Source organism: Mirounga leonina, unplaced genomic scaffold (assembly GCF_011800145.1).
Source record: "Mirounga leonina isolate KUSES-001 unplaced genomic scaffold, KU_Mleo_1.0 Mir_92, whole genome shotgun sequence".
Lineage (NCBI taxonomy): Eukaryota > Metazoa > Chordata > Mammalia > Carnivora > Phocidae > Mirounga > Mirounga leonina.
The window spans coordinates 22,787,014-22,809,789 of NW_023270852.1; the positions used below are offsets into that span (position 1 = coordinate 22,787,014).

Here is a 22,776-nt window from a genome sequence, read left to right on the forward strand (position 1 = left end):
GTCACTTCCGGCGGAAAAGGACGCGGGAGATTCGATTGGAAGGCGCCGGTCTTGTCGCGACGTCCTGGGGGTCTGTGCCACCGAGCGTCGCCCGGGCAGGTCTCGGTCTTCTGCCTCAGGTGAGGAGCTGTGGGAAGAGATTCTCGGGGAGCGCAAAGGGCGAGACTCCTAACGAGGTCCTCAGTGTCGTTATAAATGAGAATTAGAGCATTCTATGTTGTTTTTTTCAGGAGTTAGTCTTTTCTGTAAAAGGGTCCTGGGAGTGAAGAGGGAAAAGGTCAGTCATTTAAATGTTAGGCAGCGCTGTTGATAGAGTTCAGCGAGCGTTTACTCAACATTTACTACGCCATCGAGCTAGATGTGGGTGAGCGTCTGAAACCGGTAATAGAAAGAGGAAAAGCACTACTCCAGCTTTTGAGGTGCTCAGAGATAGGGATTTTGCAGGCTATGCCGAGTAATGCGTGCTGAAAAGGGTCTTTTCCAAACGGCTTTGATGGCCTAGAGAAGAAAGTGCTTATCTATCAGTGTGCTCAAACCGGAAACTTCAAAGTTTTCTAGATTCCTTCCTTATCTCATATGCAGCTAGTCATTACCAGCCTCTTGAATATCTCAAAACCATACAATTCTTGCCACTTTTAACACCAAGACTGCACATAGGTAGGTGACCGGCCTCCCAGCTGGCTCTTACTTCAGTCGTGTTACTTTCCAATCCAGTCTCCATATTGCCAGGCTATATGATAAGTCGGTAAGTAGCAGTCAGGGCACTCCCCATTGAAAACCTTTCCTTGCCTCCTATTTGCCCTCAGGTTTAAGTCTAAACTCCTTCACTATTTTACAGGTCCCTTCTTGTCTAGCCTTTGCCTACCTCTCCAGGCACTGTTTTTCAGCACTCTAGCCCTAGACTCCAGCCCAATGAAATGTCTTTTTTGAGTTCCTCAAATGCACCAACCCACCTCACCACCAGACCTCTTCTAACCCCATCCCCACCTTGGCCAATTCTTACTCCTTCCTTAACTTTCAGTTTATTAAGCCTTTTAAGTCAGGAAGCCTTTCCTGACCCTGCAAGATTGGGTCACAAAGTACCCAGTAGTTAGTCATTCTGCAGATAGTTTTAAGTGCCTCCCTTGCCAAGAATTACTAAGTACTGGGATTACAATGGTGAACAAGTTAGATTCCTCACCAAATAGAACTTAAACCTTTGATGGATGGAGTAAAGGATAATTAGGGAAACTGTTTGAGTTAGGTTGGTCTGGGGTGGCCTCTCTGAGGTCTTAAAACACAGAATTCAGCCAAGTAAATTCGAAGATCTCATTAGCTTTATTAAATGATTCTGGTAGCATCTTACCTAGCAAGTAGAGGGGAGCTCCGAAGAGTTGTACAAAATAGGTTTTTATAGGAAAGAGGGTGGGGTGAGAAGGTTATTAGCAAAAGAAAGGATTGTTCCAAGCAAGGTCACTCTCCCTCTGGGGGAAGAGCAGGGAGTCTTACCATGCTGATTACCTTTGATGGTCTGGACAGAGCTCTTGTTGGCGTTGATCTGGGAAATCCCTTATATTTCTGTATTTCTGAGGGAGGTTGAAAACTGCAGTTAGGTTAGGTAGTAAGCCCCATTTGGGGGACTCTGCCTAAATGACTCGGTTTTGGGCCCTCTGCCTAAATGACTCCGTTTGGGACCTGTGGTTTGCTTTTTAACAAAGGAGTTGACACTTAGAGTAAGGCCTAAAAGATGAGAATGACCCAGCCATGCAATAGAGAAAAGGAAGAACATTCCAGAATGAATAGGTTGTGCAAAGGTCCTAAGGCAGGAAAGAGCTTGGCATCTGAGTGCTCAAGAACTTAAGGAAAGACCAGTGCTTCTTGGAACATATTCAGAAAGGACAGGTGGTAAGATGAGCCTTGAGAGATGGGCAGGGACCAGATCACACAGTTAAGAGGCTAATGCAGCAGCAGAAGCAACAGGTGATGGTGGTTTGGATTAAGGGGGTGGCAGATTTATGGGGGAAAGTGGATGGTGCTTTTTAGATACGGAAATAGATCCAAGAACATACAGATGGGTATAATGTGGGATTTGAGGGGAAAAAGGAATGAAAGATGATTTCTAGGTATCTGACCTGACTTAACTGGTTGGAGAGTATTTGCTGAAATGGAGAAAACTGTAAGAAAAGAATGTGGTGTCTGTCCAATCGGATGGGGGCCTCCAGATGTGGGGCAATGACCAGGTGGAAACCAGTGGCACTGGCAGTGAAAGGATTCACCCAAGGCAGCACAAAGGAGATAGAAGTTTATTGAATACCTCACAAGGGAGTGGCAGGCAGGACAGCAAAGGAGAGACCGTCTGCCACAACAGAGTGAGTGGGGCTGTATTTCAAGGGGGAAAGTGAGGAGGTATGGCGACGTATGGAATTTTTTCTTTTTGGTACTTCAGGACTTTTTGGTAACTGTTCCTGGTTGTAAGTACCCATTGGTCTGTTAGGGCCTATGGATATTTTGAGGTAGGTCGCCTGATGGGCTTGTCTGTATTCAGCCAGGTGGTCACTGTGGGCCCTTTTGCCTTGCTCTGCATTACACTGCTCAAGCCTGTTGTCTAAAAGCGGTCTCCACAAAGAAGTTTAAGAGGAAACTAAGAAGTTTTTTTACTTATTAAAACTTGAGATGTCTATGAGACATCAAAATAGTTGGCTCTCCATAACTGTCCCCTCCATGTGAAAGTCTGGAGCTTGCAGATATTGTATGTACCTTTGTGTCACTTCCTTAGTAGTTACACATTGTCTTAGCCAACAGTTTCTAAATTTCTTGAACACAGCAGCCTGTGTTTTTTTATCTGTAACTCTGTCCTCCTCCCCATCCCTAAAATAGTACTTCATCTACCACAAATTCAATGGACAAACTATTGTACTCACTAAGAGTTTTTTGGGTGGTTCTTGGGTTTTTTGTTATTATTGTTAGGGGTTTTTTTTGTTTTGTTTTGTTTTGTTTTTTTAAATAGGCTCCACACCCAACGTGAGCCTGAACTCATGACCCTGAGATTAACAGTCACATGCTCTACAGACTGAGCCAGCCCCCAGCCCCTTCTTGGGTAGTGTTTTTAAAAGTATTTTTCACCAATATTTCTCTAAATAAAAGAGGTTTTGTTTTTTATTTGTTTAATTTTCTGTCTCCTGCCTTCTCATCCCTTTCTAGAATTTTCATGTTAATGTTAGTAAATCATTTCTCAAGGACTTGTTATGACTACTTTTAGAAAAATTAGACAAAGTATGCACCTTGAGGGTGACCATTAGGTAGTTTTAAGTGAACAACTCAAAGTAGCTGAGGCCTCTCGGCCTGTATAACATGAAACAGGTAATCTGAGAGCAACAAGGTGACAGATCTTCTTGCACAGCAAGAACAGTTTTGGGAGTATAGAGAACACCCCAAGATGGGCCACTCTGGCATGAAGATTATTTTGAATTAAAAAGCAATCAAAACCCAGCAGATTCGGGAAAAGCTCTTTACTTCCCCCCATAACTGCCTAAAAAGAATTTAGATAGAGGACCTCATCCAAGAAGAGAACTATCACCACAGAGATCTACATTATGATATATAGTAAAGTATGGTAGAAAGGAGAAACCCAGCAAGGCCTGTTTGATCAAAGTCCTCTCTAATTCCCATTGTTTCTGAGTGGCCCAGCAAACATTTGTTTGCCAAATGTTTACCCTTTTTTATTTTTTATTTATTTATTTATTTATTTTTCCTTTTTTATTTTTTCTGAGGATTGCATGCCTTCCCTTGGAAGTCCTGGACCCCTACCCACTTCTACTTAGTTCGAGGTGTTGTATGTACCTTATTTTGCCTGACTGGAATTTTCAGGTCTGTCTGGATTCCCTGCATGTATGCATGCAACTAAATTTGATTTTCTTGTTAATCTGTCTCATGTCATTTTGATTCTTAGTGCAGCTAAAAGGACCTTGAAGAGGACAGGAATTCATGTCCTCAATAACGTTAAACAATTAAACTTTTCTGCATGATCTAACATTTAATAAAAATTATTCTAGATTTTCTAGTCTAGCCCAAAGAAGAAAAAAATTACGTCAGTGTGTGTGCATTTAGGGGCATGGTTTTTGTTTTTGTTTTTTAAGATTTTATTTATTTATTTGAGAGAGAGCACGAGAGCGAGAGTGAAGGAGAGAATGAGTGGGGGGAGGGGCAGAGGGAGAAGCAAACTCCCTGGGGAGCCCGACATGGGACTCGATCCCGGGGTCCTGAGATCAAGCCCCGCATCGGGCTCCCTGCTCCCCGGGAAGCCTGCTTCTCCCTCTGCCTGCTTGCTCCCCCTGCTTGTGCTCTCTCTCTCTCTGTCAAATAAATAAAATCTTTAAAAAAAAAAAAAGAGCAAAGATTTATAAAGTCATGTGAAAGGGACTGTAATGCTCTCAGGCTTTATGATTTAACTATAACCACAGTCACAAGTGTTGTTTACCATCAGACAGCCTCAGTAGCTAGGCCAGTGATTTTCAAGTGTGGGCGCCGTAAGCATTATCTGGGAACTTGTGAGACATGCAAATTCTCTGGCCCTCATCCCAGACTTACTGAATCAAACTCAAGTTGGGGCCCAGAAATCCGTTTTATCAGGCCCTCCTGGTGATTTTGATGTACACTGAAGTTTGAGAACCACTTGGCTAGTATGAAAATGGATGGTAATTAATGAGTTATGTATCTGGGCCCATTGACAAAACCATCTCTAGTGAGAAAAGAACACATCAGCTGGGACGCCTGGGTGGCTCAGTCGGTTAAGCGTCTGCCTTCAGCTCAGGTCATGATCCCAGGGTCCTGGGATCGAGTCCCGCATCGGGCTCCCTGCTCCGCGGGGAGCCTGCTTCTCCCTCTGCCTCTGCCTCTCTCTCTCTCTCTATCTCTCATGAATAAATAAATAAAATCTTTAAAAAAAAAAAAAAAAGAACACATCAGCTATATTAGCCTGATTCCATTAAAATACTCAATTCACCTAATGCCCCTTTTTCAAGCAACTTTCTCTTTATAATTTCGTTTAACATAGTTATACCCAAAAGAAAATGTGGGTTTAAGATGTGTCCCTTCCCTGTGACTGTAATTTTTCATGGTAAATTAGTAAAGCATCTTTGGATATGGTTTAGATCCCCATATAGCTTGAGTAGAAAGAAAGTAAGTATTCCGTGTTAAATACTGGACCCCACGTATTTTAATAAATCTAAGTCAGTCTTTTTCATTCTTGGACATTCCTGGGAAATCTTCTGGGACTTCAAAACAAAAGCCAACTGAGGCCCTAGTTAGTTCCCATCAACCTATCCTAACATATATTTTTCTCCCCTTCTATCTCAGTCTCCTTGTTTTTACTTTTATGTGTGAGGGACTGAGAGGATCCAGGGTTTTCTTTGTATGTTATTTCTAAGTTCTCTACCTAGTATTTTTATATTTATTGATTTTTTAAAGTATAAATGTAATACATTTTCAAAATACTTTAAACATATAAAGAAAATAAAAATCACCTTTAATCTGACAACTCTGAGAAAATAGTTTTCAAAAAAAGATTATGTATTTGTCTAACTATTCTCCCTCCTCCCAGCTAAGACTAGATTAGTCCCTTTATTATATTTTCTCATGGCGTTATGTACATTTCTTTTATAGAATTTGGCACATCAGTTAAATTTTTTATGTGATTATTGTCCATTTTGCCCATCACTTATCCCCAATACCTGGTATTTAGCAGCTGCACAGCAGATAACTGATAAATTGAATTGGAATATGATTTTCTGGCTGTGATGGAGCTGAAAGAAATTAATGCTTTATCACCATCCTACCCAGTAAAATCAAGAAGAAAAATAAATTGCAAGAGATACTACATATGAAATCGTTCCCAAGTCCATTATAAGGTTTTCATAACTTTGGTATTTACTTGTTCCTGATGCTTCATTCAGTTCTCCATCAAACATGAATTCACCACACTACAAGTCAAGCAGTAGAGAAAGAGATAAACTAGATCACAAGTGTCATAAAGGAAATACTATGAAAACAGCAAAAAGAGTAACAGTGACTGCCTGAAAGGATCTTACTGGATTTTTGTCCTCTAGACAATTAATGAGAAGACTTTTTGCCATTTTCTGGAGCTTACCAGGTGAAACACAAATAGTAAAAATAGTTAACTGACCTTTTTCATTTTAGTTCTCAAATTTGCCATTAAGTTGTAAATACTGTAGTATTTTTAGACATACTTATTTGATGCACTAGAGGGCAATAGACCCTTAAATAAAGACAATTTAACCACCTTTACTTAAAAATATCGCAATTAGTGCTTGCACAATTAATTTAGAAAATCCCAAATATTTCTGCTTGTGTTTTTCATTTTTTGGTGAGCTGTCTGTCCAATTAGACAGTAAGCATCTTATTTTTCATTGTTTCCTCTACAACATTTAGCACAATATCCTAGTTATCTTTAAGGTTTAATCCATTTCCTAAAGTTTGAATTTGATAACAGTTGTGTGAAGAATATGATTTGACATAAGTGCCCATATAGTTGTGGTACAAAATAAAATTTTATTTTAGAGCCCTAAAGAAGATAGTTTCTGCGCATTATATGACCGCAATTAAGGGGGGAAAATGGAAATGAGGATATAATGCAAATGATTAAAATAAGTTTCAAATAAGGTACTATATATGAAACTACTCTGTACCCTCTGATGTATATACAAATATAAGATTATTTTGTGATTTGGTAAAATTGTGTTTTATATTTATGGTATATGATAAAATTGGCTTAGGAAGAAGCAAACTGAAAATCAGGAAAGAAGTTAACAGCTGAAGTTCAGATGGATGGTTTTTGAGCTTGGCCCTGGGGATATAATGCGATGGTCCTTCTAAGATCTTACTCTGGTTCCAGGAGAAAGCATTAAACAGCTAAGCTGAATAGAATGTGATAAGTAGCAAATTAAAAAGTAGGGTCCTGGGGCACTTGGGTGGCTCAGTCGTTAAGCGTCTGCTTTCGGCTCAGGTCATAATCCCAGGGTCCTGGGATCGAGCTCCACATTGGGCTCCCTGCTCAATGGGAAGCCTGTTTCTCCCTCTCTCACTCCCTCTGCTTGTGTTCCCTCTCTTGCTGTGTCTCTGTCTTGATGTCAAATAAATAATAAAATCTTTAAAAAAAAAAATAAATAAAAAGTAGGGTCCTTTACCTGGGAAAGCATCCTGGAGAAGGCCTCTAAGAAGACTTCTTAAAGAAGAATAAGCATTAGCCAGGAAAGTGAAAAAATTTTAGACAGAGGAAGAAGAAGCAAAGGCAGAGAAATGTAAAACATATTGTAGTAGGGGAGTGTTGGGGGGGTAGGGAAGAGAACAAGGGATGCAACTCAGATGATTTTTGTGTGTTCTCTTTAGCATAAATTACTAACACATAAAGAACAAGAGAACCAAGAAAAAAGGAATTAAGGAGAATAAAACCAAATAGAAATGACTAGATAAAGAAAACAAATGGTCAGACCTCTTTGTTAATAGTGGAAGACTTTTTAAAGGAACCTTTAAATTAAAAAGGAAGGAAATCCTATTATGTTGCATATACCTACTCATAAAAATTTTTCTTAAATTGCAAAATTCTGCTGCTTATAGTTTTTTATTCAGTCAGTATTGATTAAGAACATACTCTGTGCTAAGCACTGGGATATATAGTAGAACACAAGATAGACCACATCCCTTTCTTCAAGGAACTTTCTTTTTTTTTTTTTTTTAGATTTTATTTATTTATTTGACAGAGAGGGAACACAAGCAGGGGGAGTGGGAGAGGGAGAAGCAGGCTTCCCGCTGAGCAAGGAGCCTAATGCGGGGCTTGATCCCAGGACCCTGGGATCATGACCTGAGCTGAAGGCAGATGCTTAACGACTGAGCCACCTAGGCGCCCCGGAACTTTCAGACTAGTAGGGGTAGAACAAGCAAAAATAAGATGATATATGCATTTTCATGGTTGGATATATCACAAGCAGGATTAGTACTATGAAGGAATAAAATGGGTGATGTCATAAAACTAAGAGGAAGGTGTGTCCACTTGAGATTAAGTGGGGCTCTCTGAGGGGTTGTATTAGAGTTATAGATTGAAGGATGAGAATGAGCCAACTATTTGAAGAACACTCTAGGCAGAGAAAGGCACAAAAGCCTGAGAAGAGAAATTGATGTGTTTGAGGAGCAGAAAGAAGGCTAGCATGGATTGAAGTGCAGAGATTAAGCAGGAGAGTGTTATAGGGTGAGGTAAGAAGGTGGGGCTAGATGACCAAGAGCCTCATCGCCCTTGTAAGGAACTGAGGCTTCATTCTAAATAGCAGAATTTTAAGCCGGTAAGAAATGACATTTTTCATTAGGGAGCTTTGCCATACTTTATCTCCCAAAGCTCATAGGAAGGTGTACCGCCATGTTATACCCTTCCCCAAACTGGATTTTAGAGGAGATGGTAGAGGGAGGGAAGATGCCTTTGCTGACCTACATTTCTATCATTTGTTGTGTTGGAAAGAAACTTGAGGTTAGGAGCACTAATGCAGTATTTTGTGGCCTTCCTGTCTTCCCCTTGTATTCCATTCACCTCCTCTACTTTGTCCTTAGAGATTGCCATGTGACCTAGATGACAACCAAATCTTGGAATAAATATCTTTTTTTTTTTTTTTTTTAATTATTTGACAGAGCGAGAGAGGGAACACAAGCAGGGGGGTAGGGAGAAGCAGGCTTCCCGTGGAGCAGGGAGCCCGAGACAGGGCTCGATCCCAGGACCCTGGGACTATGACCTAAGCCAAAGGCAGGTGCTTATGACTGAGCCACCCAGGCGCCCCTGGAATACATATCTTCTTATGGTAGAACCTTACTAGTCATGTATCCTAAGGGTCCTAAAACAAAGATGACAACAAAGAATTAGAATTAGACTTTTGATTTTTTTCTATGTTCCCTTTAATAACATAGGTCAGTGGTTTATATACGTTCTTTTATGTTTCATCTTTGCAAATTTTCATCTTATTGCTTTAGGTAGCAAGATTTTATTTTCACAGAAATGTTTTGATTGACAGAATTGGTATCACTTTAGATTTCCCTTCCATAGTCACCACATTTCTACATTTATGGTCATCCTTAGGAAGAGCTATATCTAAAAGATTCTTTTATGATTTTTAAACTAACTTCCGTTTTGTCTGATTTTGCTGATGGCAGTCACAGAAACAGTTCCACCCATTTTCAGAAATTGAAACCTTTGCCATGTGTTTACAAATGAAAAATTTATTGATATAGTTCTACCTTGAACATATACAGAGACTTATTTCAGAACATTTATATTATGCTATAAGTAAACTAATCAATTTTTTAAATTTTGATAAACCAACATTTGAATTTTTAAAAAGAAAGTTAAAAAGAGGAGAACATTGCTATTTTACTTCTCAGTGTTTTATACAAGGATCTTAAAGCACTTTGTACTCTTTTGATCATGTGATGTTTTTATTTTTCTGTTTGCAGAATCAGAATTGTCTTTTTTTCTTTAAGTTGTATAAAAATATATACAATGAAATCTAATAAAGTGATTTTTTTTTCAGCCTAAAAGAACCATTACCCAATTTAGGTTCTTTAAAAGAATCACATAAGTTTATTTAAGTTCCTTCCTGTTAACGGAAGGAACAAGTTCTTATACCTCTTCTAAAGATGTGAAAAGGGCTAAATGATATCATTCCTAAATTACAGGGATGCAGCATTTATTCAAAAACAGAATATTTGTTTGAGCTACTCTGTTTTAAATCTTATTTTCTTACTATTAATATTTTTAATTAGGCAGAAAAATAAAATGAGTTTTCCAATACCTTGACACTTACCACAAAAGACATCTATTCACTTTACAGTGGAGACTAAGTTGTTTTCCTGAGAAATGAATTACATACATACAGTTAAACATTTGCCATTCATCCCGTGACTATTTTGTTTTGCAGGCCACGGTGAGAACATATGAATAGAGAAAGAAAATTTCTTCTGGCCTCAGTTCTTGCTCTCCAGAATTCCAGTTTTATATATCCTTCATGTCAGAAGTGCTTCTCTCGGATAATCCTGGTCTCCAAAAGGTAAAAGTAAAGTCTGTAAGCATGAGAGAGGAAATACATGTGTACACTGTAGATTTCCTACAGCTCAACAGCAAATAAGGATTAAATTCACCATTCCAGACATCATCCCAAGAATGGAAAGGAGACTAACTCTGCTGGAGTGTTTAGGGAAAGGACTTATTTGAACCAGGACTACAGGTGGGAAGGGGACACGTGATCTGTTGTGGGAGCCAGAGCACTGGCTTTTAGGCTGGACAGAGGGACAGCAATAGGGGGAGTTGCCAAGTTCAGATCTCTCTGAGGCAAGATAGAGCAGTTAGTGTATGTTTCTATCTCTGTCTTTTCTACCCTTAAACCCCGAACAAGACTCTAGCTACTCTTCCTTCATCTTGTGCTGACCCTGAAGAGAGTCTCTAAGTCTCCTTGGAAGTTTTGGTTCCACACAGACCTGGTGGTGCCTGATCACCTCCAGGTCCCAGGTCCTACACATGCACCTGCACAGGAAGAACCGTGGGAGGAGGAGGCACCAAGTGTGGAGGCCTAGCTCAAGTGTGCATCTCAGGAGACCCAGCCTTTCCCAGAGAGTGAAGATGACCCAGAGTCTGGGGACAAAGGATCACCATCACAACCACTCATTACTGAAGTGGAATCACAGATGTTCTCAGAAAAACTCTCCACTAGCACCTCTACATTTGAAGCTACCTCTGAAGTTGAGGGCACTTTAGAGCAGCAACAGAGAGATCCCAAAGTGGAAAGACTGAGGCAGTCCCCTGCCCAGGGGAAACATTTCAGGCAGGTGATTGTCACCCATAAGATAACTCCCACAGGGAAGGAAGACCATAAATACAGTGAATGTGGCAAAGTCTTCATTTATAACTCATGCCTTATAATCCACCAGAGAATTCATTCTGGGAAAAAACCCTTTAAGTGCAGCAACTGTGGGAAAACCTTCAACCAGAGCTCAAACCTCATTCAGCATCAGGATTCATACAGGAGAAAAACCCTACAAATGTCATGAGTATAGGAAGTCCTTCAGGTGGAGTGCTCATCATGTTCAGCATCAGAGAATTCATTGAGAAGAGAAGCCTTGTAAGTGTAATAATGCTGGGAAGACCTTCAGTCAGTTCATATCTAAGTCAGCATCTAAGAATTCACAGTGGAGAGAAATCTTTTATATGTAAAAATGTGGGAAAGCCTACAGGTGGAGTTCAGAGCTCCTTAAGACATCAGAAAATTCATTGCAAAGAAGAGCCTGCCCAATGGGCTGAAAGTGAAAACACCTCTAAACAGAATTGTACTTTTGTTTAATCAGTTGTAGAGCTAGATCACATAAAAGTTATAAATTCCTTAAAAAAAAAAAATCACCATATACCAGGACAGATTCTCTTGAGTTGGTTCTTTAAATCCAGAACAGAATTGTCTGGTAATACTCTCGTGCCAAAGGGAGGTTTCAAGTTACCTCCAAGCCTTTGCTAAGTACCTGCTTTAGAAGAGAAAAATAACTTCTTGAGAGTAAATCCAATCCTGATGCAAAAACTTATTCCACTTATGGGATATCCCTGGAATGGTGTAGGGTTTTTTTGTTTTTTTATTATTTATTTATTTTCACTTGATACCTAGATTATTTTTTATTTTTTAGAGATTTTATTTATTTGACAGAAAGACCGTGAGAGAGGGAACACAAGCAGGGGGAGTGGGAGAGGGAGAAGCAGGCTTCCCGCTGAGCAGGGAGCCCAATGCAGGTCTCAGGTCTCAATCCCACATGACCTAAGCTGAAGGCAGACCCTTAACGACTGAGCCACCCAGGCACCCCCGTAGATTATTTTTTTAAATAAATAAATTCCTTCATAACAGGACTGTTACGAGAAACAGGGACTGTTAGAGAAATCTCTACCTTTCAGCAGCTTGACACATAATCCTTTATTGTGGTGCTAAGATGCAGGCCAACTATACCTGAAAGTCTAAGGTTCTTTGATTTTTAAAGTACAAGTCAGGGTTAGGGTTGGAGTTCCTTAAGAATATTTTCTCTCTGGGGTGCCTGGGTGGCTCAGTCAGTTAAGCATTTGCCTTCGATTCAGGTCATGATCTCAGGGTCCTGATGGAGCCCTACGATGCTCAATGGGGATTTTGCTTGTCCCTCTGCCCCTTCCCCCCCCCCCGTCCCCCAATTGTGCTCAGGTGCTTGCTGTCTCTCTCTCTCTTTCTCTCAAATAAATAAATAGATAAAAGAATACTTGGGGCACCTCAGTGGCTCAGTAAGTTAAGTGTCCAACTCTTGGTTTCAGCTCAGGTCATGCAGGGAGTCTACTTGAGTTCTTCTCTCCCCCTCTGTCCCTCCCCTCACTTGCTGGCACGTGCACTCTCTCTCAAATAAATAATTTTTTTTTTTTTAAAGAATACTTTCTGCCTAGAGGAGAGAATATACAGTAAGTACTTGGTAGTATGTAAGTAAGAATAGTATGCCAGCAATATTCTTAAATAGTCAAGTTAGCATTTAATGGGGAAGGATTAGCAGTTCCAACCCCTATCTAGACTAAGGGATCCTTCTAGTAGTTATCACTGTTCTTTTATTGAGCCATTCTCTCAAGCATTCATTTGTAAACTCAGAAACACCCTGTTTCGTTATTCATCATTAAATCCTCAGCATCCAGCCTAAAGGCCTAGTTCATAGAAAATACACAGAAAATGTTTGTTAAGTGAATGAATAAATGACAATATGGTAGTGTTTATAAGTATACTTACTACAGTATATCATGGTGATTAAAAAGCATAATTCTCTGGAGCTAAACTCCCAACCCTGTCACTTGAATTATCTGGGCTTCAAAATGGGGACGGTAATATCTGTCTCATAGTGTTGTTATATACAGATCTAATGAGTTAATATACATGAAATGCTTAGAATTTCTGTAATAATAATCAGTAGTCAGTACATGTGAAATATTTTTAAAACTGTTTTGTTTGTTTTTTACCAAGTCATTTCTTATCAAGATAATCTGCAACAAAATAACGCTGGGAAGACCTTCAGTCAGTTCATATCTAAGTCAGCATCTAAGAATTCACAGTGGAGAGAAATCTTTTATATGTAAAAATGTGGGAAAGCCTACAGGTGGAGTTCAGAGCTCCACTCCAATATTGTTGAACAATATTGCCATTGTTGACTCTTCAGCCTGGTAATAACAATAGATAACATTAATGAATGTTCATCATATGCTAAGCACTATGCTGGGAGCTTTATAAGCATATCTTTTAATACAGTAGCCCTATGAGTGATGGCTATTGTTAATGCTAGCCTTCAAAGGAGAAAATTAAAGCTTAGAAAAGTTAAGTAACATGTCCCAAATCACACAGCTAGCTAGTTAGTGGCAGAAACATATTCAAGGGGCGCCTGGGTGGCTCAGTCGGTTAAGCGGCTGCCTTCGGCTCAGGTCATGATCCCCATGGTCCTGGGATCGAGTCCCACATTGGGCTCCCTGCTGGGCGGGGAGCCTGCTTCTCCCTCTGCCTGCCTCTCTGCCTACTTGTACTCTCTATCTCTCTGGCAAATAAATAAAATCTTTTTTTTAAAAAAAAAGAAACATATTCAAGCCTAAACAATTTGCCCTCTGTCTACATTCATAATCATTATATTACCTTCACATTAGCAGTGGAATTTGTATCCAGAATGACATCACTGCCCCCTCTCTTTCCCAGAGCTTAAGATGCCCTGGGTAAGGGAGCTCTGACTGAACTGTTTAGGTACACAACAGATTGAGCAGAGAAGGAAATATGAGGATCCAGCTGTAGTTATTAAGTCAGACTTTAAAGAAATTTGCAAACTATAAAACAAAGCCACTCTCTTGACACTAATTTTTTTATTTTGGAACACATAGTTCTTTTTCTTTTTTTTTTTTTTTAAGATTTTATTTATTTATTTGACAGAAAGAGATAGCGAGAGCAGGAACACAAGCAGGGGGAGTGGGAGAGGGAGAAACAGGCTTCCCGCCAAGCAGGGAGCCCCATGTGGGACTCGATCCCAAAACCCTGGGATCATGACCTGAGCCGAAAGCAGACGCTTAACAACTGAGCCACCCAGGTGCCCCACATAGTTATTTTTCATAAAAATAAGTTTTTTTAGTTAACCATGCAATGGATCTATTATGTGAGTGAATTAATATTTTTTTAGATTTCTCAATTTTAACTTCTTATTTTCATTTAATTTCTCATTCAGTTAAAAATATAGGTAGATATTAGCCACATAGACAAAAGCTCTTTGGTGTTCTCAGTAGTTTTTAAGAATATAAAGAGTCCTGGGCGCCTGGGTGGCTCAGTTGGTTAAGCGACTGCCTTCGGCTCAGGTCATGATCCTGGAGTCCCTGGATCGAGTTCGGCATCAGGCTCCCTGCTCTGCAGGGAGTCTGCTTCTCCCTCTGACCCTCCCCCCTCTCATGTGCTCTCTCTCATTCTCTCTCTCTCAAATAAATAAAATCTTTAAAAAAAAAAAAAAAAAAGAATATAGAGTCCTGAGACCAAAAAATTTGAAGACTGCTATTCCGTAACAAATGACATTTTGGAAAATAGGGGTGCCTCTAGAAGTTAAATCAGGGGACTATGATTTGAATGTGTTGTCTCTACCCTTGCTTCTCAAAACGCGGTCTGAGAACAGCTGTATCAGCAGCATCTGGGAGCTTATTTGAAATGCAGAATCTTGGGCCTTGTCCCAAACTTAATGAATCAGAATCTTTATTTTAACAAAGTAAACAAGGTATTTACCCCCATTTACAAATGGAGCAATTGAGGTGAATTTTATGACCCAAATCTCAGGATTTCAATTCCTAGCCTGAAGTTTTTCCCTCAAAGATGTCTTATGATAACTGTAAGAACTATAAGGCTAATGATGAACTATCTTGCAAGTAGAGAGTACCAATGATAGTCTAACAAAAACTAGGTTTATTAGTACTAATGCATGCACACTAACTTATATATACTTTAATATATTTATATTATCATTATAATATTTAACATAAATATGTATAATCCAAGAGGAATAAATCTGGATTAAAATAAATAAATGTTAGTATGGAGTAATAGACTAGAGCTTTTTAAACTTTAATATGCATAGAAATCCCTGGGTTGCTTAAAAACATTTGTAAACTGTAAAATGCTGATACATATTTTTCTAAGATTTGCTAAGAGCTTTACATTAGACCTGAATGCATTATTAATACATAAGGGTAAGGTTAGATGAATGGATTGGCATGGATCCATGTTCAGTGTGGCAAAAAAAATAATAATTAGCATGGATCTAGTGATGGTGAATCAGTAACTTATACAAAGGATTAATCTTTGTTCAAAATAGTCACCTTGTGAGCTATGGATTTTAAGCTCCCCCTAGTGGCTTTCTGGCGGTAATCAAAATTACACAACTATCTCTAACATTATTTTCTATTTGCATTTTGCCACTCATTTTTAAGCCAGATCATTAGGGACATGAAGGAAGAATAAAGTCCTAGGATTAACATTACCATAAGATGTATTAAGAGGTCAGTTTGCTAAATTAACATGAAAGATGACTATCAGAGTTAAAAGACATTGCAGACAACTAGAAAGGGAAACACTAGGTAGAAATGACATTAATCATCACAGTATTTAATGTAATTCCGAAGAAGAAGCAGACTGACACTTACTAATTTGGCAAGATCTGCACTAGATCCTTTCCTTACTTTTTTTTTTTTTTTAAGAGTTTATTGAGAGAGAGAGAGCACGCACGCATGCAAGCGTGTGCACACAAGTGGTGGGAAGGACAAAGGGAGAGGGAAAGAGAAAATCTCAGACTCCGGGCTGAGCCTGGAGCTGGACCTGGGGCTGGATCTCACCACCCAGTGATCATAGCCTGAGCTGAAATCAAGAGTCCCATGCTCAATTGACTGAGCCACCCAGGTGCCACTCTTTATTTTCTTTCTTATACTTTGTCACATTTTATTCTTCAACCCCGTTTTTCTTATAGATTAGAAAATCAAGGTTTAAGTACTTCATAAGTGTCCCAAGACCAGACCACTAGTACATATGTAACAGTAGAGTTACAGTTGACCACAGTAGTTTTTGCCAAGAAAGCCTTTGGCCATAAATATATATTGCCTTAAAAACAACTTTAAAGGGGCGCCTGGGTGGCTCAGTCGATTAAGCGTCTGCCTTCGGCTCAGATCATGATCCCAGGGTCCTGGGATCGAGCCCCACATCAGGCTCACTGCTTGGCAGGAAGCCTGCTTCTCCCTCTCCTCCCTGCTCATGCTCTCTCTCACAATCTCTGTCGCTATCTCCCTCTCTCTCAAATTAAAAAAAAAACTTTAAAAAGATGTTTCACACCTAATTTTGGTAACCTAATAAATTCTCAGCATATTCCAAAGAATTAAGAAAGTACAGGTTATTCTTATATTGGTGAGAAAAAGAAAACTAGGTGCTTTGTATTATCAATATTAAAGGTTTCAAGATTATCATTCTCTTAACAGATATTGTTCTCTTAACAAAAGATATACATTAAACATCAGGTCTTCTGTTGGTGTGGTCCTCATTTCATTGTTTACTTTGCCCCCCAATTCCACACTAATATATGCCTCAATTTGTTAATGGTAATTTAGCTAGCTAATAAGAATATCTTTCTTCATCCCCTCCTCCTTATCCTCCCTCTCCCTCTTCTTTTCTCTCTCTCTCCTCTCACGCACACAGTTTTTCCTCATTATTTATTTTCCTTTTTTTAAGTAGGCGCCATATCCAGTGTGAGGCTCAAACTCACTACCCTGAGATCTAGAGTCGCATGCTCTACCAACTGAGCCAGCCAGGCACTCCTTCAGTTTTCTATCAATTTGCTGCTACTTAATTTAAGTCAGTAAAAGTAGTTGTTATGAATAGAGAAATTGAAAAGATGCTGACCTAAAATCGTTTAAGTTATGTAAGTACATTTGTACACAAAATATTATTTTTAATCTTTATGTTTCCAGATTTGTTTTCCATAGTATAAAAAAAAATTAGTGAACATCTCTATACTTTTTTTCCTCCACTCCTCCAGGTCTCATTGTCCAAAATGTGGCTCTACTGGTGAAGCTGAAAATGCCAGTTACAGATACAAACTTTCCTTAAAAGTTGCAGAATCAAACAAATTGTTTGGCATTACTGTATTTGGAAGCTGCTTAGATGCATTTTTTGGTCTTACAGCCACTGGTTTGCACAGGTAAGAATATTTAAAGCATTTTTTTCCCTAGCTACTCTTTTAGTAATCAGTAGAATTTGAAGATACGTGTTTTTAAGGTAATATGCATTTAGTTGAAAGATAATCACTTGACCTCAGTTCATCAGTTCCTTTAAAAGATAATCAAATAAATAAAAAGGTATTTATTTCCTGATTACATATTGTGATTGATGTTAAACCAAGCTCCTTTTATTCAGGGCAATTTAGCTGTCGTAAAAATATCAGTTTACAATACTCTAATCGAGATTAGAGGAATATAAGATAAGAAGGTAAAATTGTTTCAGACTAAAGGATTATCCAGACTGAGGTTAGCATTCAAGTAGCTAAAGTCCTTTAAGATGAAAGAAGCCATTGAGGGAATATTTGCATATCAGAGGTTGAAAATTGTCATTTCTCTCACTTGCACTGCAACTTCACCTGCATAGTTTGACCTGTTGAGGTGTCCTGAGATGTAAGAATGATATAAGCAATTAAAGCTTTTTCTTCCGTTCCATCTTCTACTCTCCTCCCCTAGTCACCCAAAGGAGGAAAGACTTCCCTCTGCTTTGAGGGCTAGAGATCCCACTACTACTCCTACTGCCACTTTTGGAATAAATGCTGGGCCTGATTACTAGGAAGGCATGTACTTTATACACACTTGATCATTTTTTTACTTTCTAAACTATGGAAACTAGAGGGAGCAAAATGCCTATTTTTATAGTCGTTTTTTTTTTTTCCATATGTAATTCAAAAGGTTTATGCTGCATTTCAAACTAATTGTATTTTTTTATGGCAAGTTAAAATTTCAAAGCTTTTATCTTCACGTTTTTACTTTTCTTTCCAATCAAGGTACATTCAGGATCCTAATGAAATTTCAGAAACACTGGACAGTGATGCAGTTCGGAACCTATTAACTAAAGCAGTTGAAATTTGCTTTGTTGGACAAAGCTTTATTTTTGGAGTGACGGTAATTGAGACTAGCTTTCTTTTTAGTATTCTGCTAATGTTTCCATTGTACTAAAATAATTTGAATTTTCTGAATAGGCTTTAGGAGTCATAAATGTGAAAGTCTGTAGAAGCCCTTTAAACTGTAAAAATAGACTAACCATGATCTGTTAAAACACCATGTGTGACAGCTTCCTCTTTCAAAAGTCAGAAGAGCCCAGTTAAAATGCTTTCAGAGCTTAAAAAATCTAAATTAATTTTAAAGTCAGAATAGTTAGATATTTTGTTTTGATATTTGGTGTTTATTTCACTCTCCAAAATTTGTTTAAATTCTGTAGTAAAACTTTTATCAACTCTTACCGGTTTGATTCTATTATCTGTAAAAGGAGGAGAGAACTAACATGGAAAGGAAAGTATCTGAGTATTGGTTACTCTAAGAACAGGTGGGAAGGATGGTCTTCAAAAATAATTACAAAAGTGATTGTAGAAGTTATAAGAATATACTGACTCTGAAGGAATAATCGTTTTCTGTCTTATCTATGCTAAAGGGAACAAATGGAAATTTTGCCCACCCTTGAATCAAGGTTTCAAAAGAGGGAATAGAGCATTCCACAGCTGAACATTGAGAAAAACTCAAAGTAACAGTGAAATCAGGAGCTACAGAACTTTTTGTTGTTAAAATCTTAGGGATGGTTTTTGTTCATTTCTTTCTTTTTTTTTTTTTTTTAAGATTTTATTTATTTATTTGACAGAGAGAGGGAACACAAGCAGGGGGAGAGGGTGAAGGAGAAGCAGGTTTCCCGCTGAGCAGGGAGCCCAATGCAGGGCTTGATCCTGGGACCCTGGGATCATGACCTGAGCGGAAGGCAGACACTTAATGACTGAGCCACCCAGGCACCCCTCATTTCTTTTTTTTAATGAGTGAGAACTTTCCCTTAAACATTCAAAGTTTCTGGAATCTAATGAGAAATATAATAGTAGGTACTACTGAGCAACTACTATTTGCTTAGCACTGCAGTTTTCCTTGTGTTATTAATAATACAATAGTTCTGCATATTTATCCTTATATTATACATGAGAGAACTAAGGTTCAGAGAATTTAAATAATTTGTCCAAAGCCCCAACACTAGTAAAACCTTTATTCCAAGGTTTATTTCTATTACTTATGCTACTCTGCCTATAACACTCCTATTAGGAATTGAAATTATAGGGGTAGGACTTATAATTGTGTCTATTTTAATGTTACACCCTTGTTTCACCTTTGAGTCAAAGGAAGAAATTTTTGTTCTCATTTAAATTCATTTACTTCTTTCACAGAATTTTGGAAACCGACATGGACAAGGTTCAGATTCCAGTAACTTCTTAAAGCAATGCTCTGACCACAGGAGAGAAGTTAAAGCATTAGTCGCTTGCCAGATTGTTCTACCAGACCCAGGTATTGCAGGCTTCACTGTCATTGACTACTTCCATCAGCTTTTGCAGATTTCTGATTTCAGGAAACTTGATGGTGGCTCTCAGGCATCAAATAGCCACTTACTTGCTTCAGAACACACAAATAGTGATCTCAGCAACATCTGTGGCCCTGACAGCAGTTCTTGTTTTTTCAAGTGCCATAGCAGAGACAATTTTTCAAGATTCTGGCAGACATCACTTGAACTCAGTTCCACTCTTCCACACCTAACAAATGATGATTTTTCAGCTTCAGAACAAAGCAAGGCCATTGGTACTCTTTACCAGAACAGAAAGTGCATCTCTTTTGCAGACGCCACTGGTTCCAGCAGCTGCCACGATGCCTTTCAGGGTTCTTGGAGCCTTGTTTCATACATGGATAAAAAGAGTACAGCACAGAAGTTGGGTGAAGAATTTGGCTTACAAGCTTATCAGCCCACTGCAGTCCATAGCAGTCAGGAAATCAGAGTTACTGACTCTAATTTTTTCCCTTTGAAAATGCAAGAACCCCTGGAGTCAAGTAATAAAAAATCCTTCTACAGTGCAGTGGAAATTAAAAATTTCTCCCCACGGGAGCTAACATGTCACCAGTATCATGATTTAGATAACGCCGATAGCCTTCAGGAGAGATCTACATGTTGTCCACCTTCATCACTCAGACTTGAAGAGATAGCTGGTGGTTCCCAGAACTGTGACCCTGAGATTTGGGATGATCTGCCATTCTCTGAAAGCCTGAATGAGTTTCTAGCAGTTATTGAAAGTGAAATTGCTATAACCCAAACACATGCCAGTAGTAGGAAATGTCATCTAGATAATGACATTGATAGATTACATGCAGACCACAGCAGGTTATCTGTGACTTCCCAGAGAACTACTGGAGCCGTGCATGCACTGCCTATAGCTTTAAGATCATCTCAAGCAACTGTCAAAGCAAGCTGTAGCAAAGATAACTTCCTTTCCCGCTGTGAAGCAAATCCAAGTCCTAGTGTTCAGAAGGAGTCACAGTCAAATAACACAGCAGAGGCTGTCTCTACAAGTAGTAATGGAAGTGATATTTCTGAATATTTTCCACCAAATGCTTATCTGTCAGCTCTGTTTCCATCTTCAAAGTGTTTAGGAACAACAGGTACTCTTAAGTCTACCAGAATTCCACCGCATAGGGCTGAAATTTCACTTAAGTGCAATACTTCAGAGAGTGACCATTCTTATCTCAATAGCAAATATTTCAAAAGATGTGGAGGAAAATCACTTTCAGAAATGAGTGAAAAGTTGGTAACTTTGTGTTCAAGGAGATATAATAGTATTTCTGACCTTTGCAACTTAGAAAATCAACAACATTGTAGGTGGCCAAAGAACCAAGGTGACAGTTATACAGTCTGCAGGAAACTTACATATCCTTTAGAAGCACTTTGCAGTAGTCCAAATAGAAGTACAAATACACTGAAAGAAATGCCTTGTGGACATATCAACAATAACTTAACACAGAACTATTCTACTGGTCATGAAGGTAGCTACAATGCTTCTGCTGATCTCTTTGATGATAGTGCTAAAGAAATGGACATTACAACAGAAACTACCAAAAAGTCACTGGATATTTTGTTACAGTGGGGAAAATCTTTGACAGAAAGTCATCATACAGAATCAGACTTCTCCCTGAGATCACTTCCTGAGAATTCCAGCCAGTTTTCACAAAAGTTATCTTTGCAAAGCATATCTGCCTCTGTGTGTCCAAGAACATGTTCTTCTCCACCTCATTTTCAGGCAGATTCAGAATATGAGTTTGGAGATAGCCAAGACTTTGTTCCATGTTCACAGTCAACTCCAGTTGCAGGATTCCACCAAACAACTCATGGGATGAAAGGAGCTTTCAAAAATTTACTTGCCTTTTATTCGGAGCTTGATGTTAACTCTAAAAAAAGGATTTCCTCTGAAAATGATGCGCAGCAAGCCATCCCTAGCTGTCCAAACAATGTAAAGACACCCAGCCAGAAATTCAGAAGCCCTATTAAATCTGGTATTACACAACCAGAGATTTTCAACAACAGTCCTATTGCTGAGTGTCCTGAAACTGATAATGAGTGGGTCCCCCCTACCACAAAAAAAGTATTTCCTTCAGAAATGCTTGGATTCCAAGCCGTGGGTCTAAGGAAATGCTCTGCTGCCTGTGATTGTCCTGATAAAAAAGAGTTACCAAGAAAAAAACTGAAATGTGTCAAACGAACAACAAGTTCAGGCTGGCTATCCAAAGAGTCAGTTTTGGGACTTGAATCTTGTTCAGAAGTCCAGTGTTGCTTTCCATTTTCAGAAAATTGGCCACCTTCCGTGCCTGAGACTAAAAGCAATTGGTCTCCTGAATTATTTTCATAAAAAGTCAACCTGAACCCAATTGTTAAGCTTTTAAAGGTAAGTCTGTTTAGAAATTTTTGCCTCCTGTAGTATGGAAAGCAATCTGGAATTTTGAAAACTCGAACAGAAGCAAATAGAAAATAGGCACTGTTGTGTTTTTTAAAATGTAAAGCCGTTATTTTTCCCAGTGTTTTATCCAGAATACCCTTGTTCAAATACTTTGGCACTTTATCTTATTGTTGATTGTCCTTTAGTAATATTGTTAATTTTGCTTGTTAAAAAGTGATCACATGTACATTCAGAAATAAAGCTTTTGCAAACCAAAACTTAAAGTCTTAATTGTTCTGCCCAGCTCAGAAAATGCCTGCTATGTATTAGGGCTAACTACTGTACTGAGTTTGTGATACAAAGCTACAAGATCCGTAATCTCAAAAGATTTTAGTCTGCTGGGTAAGACAGACATAATAGACAGTTTCAGTACAATGCAGTAAATGTAATGATAGAGGTTTTTAATGGGTACTAAAACATTTATGTTGCTATGGGAGCATGGTAGAGAATCAATTAACCCAGCAACATCTATGGGCTGGGGACAAGAAAGGTCAATAAATACTTACTGTTTAGAGTTAAATGTGAAACTGTCATTATTTTATTTAGTAAGTAATTATTGAATGGTTACTGCATACCAGGCACTGGGCTAGGTACTAGGAACTCAAAAATGAAAGTCAAGCCCATTCCTTCAAGAAACTCCTGGCCTAGTAGTGTAAACAGTAAGCATCT

The 22,776-nt window shown here is 38.8% G+C and overlaps 1 protein-coding gene across 1 annotated transcript; it reads left to right on the forward strand.

The window, feature by feature from the left end:
- Nucleotides 1–32: 32 nt before the first annotated feature.
- DDIAS (DNA damage induced apoptosis suppressor) lies at nucleotides 33–22,248 on the forward strand. Its single transcript, XM_034995012.1, has 5 exons — nucleotides 33–119; nucleotides 9,951–10,079; nucleotides 17,101–17,262; nucleotides 18,109–18,226; nucleotides 19,522–22,248. Exons 2-5 carry the CDS (start codon nucleotides 9,967–9,969, stop codon nucleotides 22,018–22,020), a joined length of 2,892 nt encoding a protein of 963 aa, XP_034850903.1. The 5' UTR covers nucleotides 33–119; nucleotides 9,951–9,966; the 3' UTR covers nucleotides 22,021–22,248.
- Nucleotides 22,249–22,776: the final 528 nt, after the last annotated feature.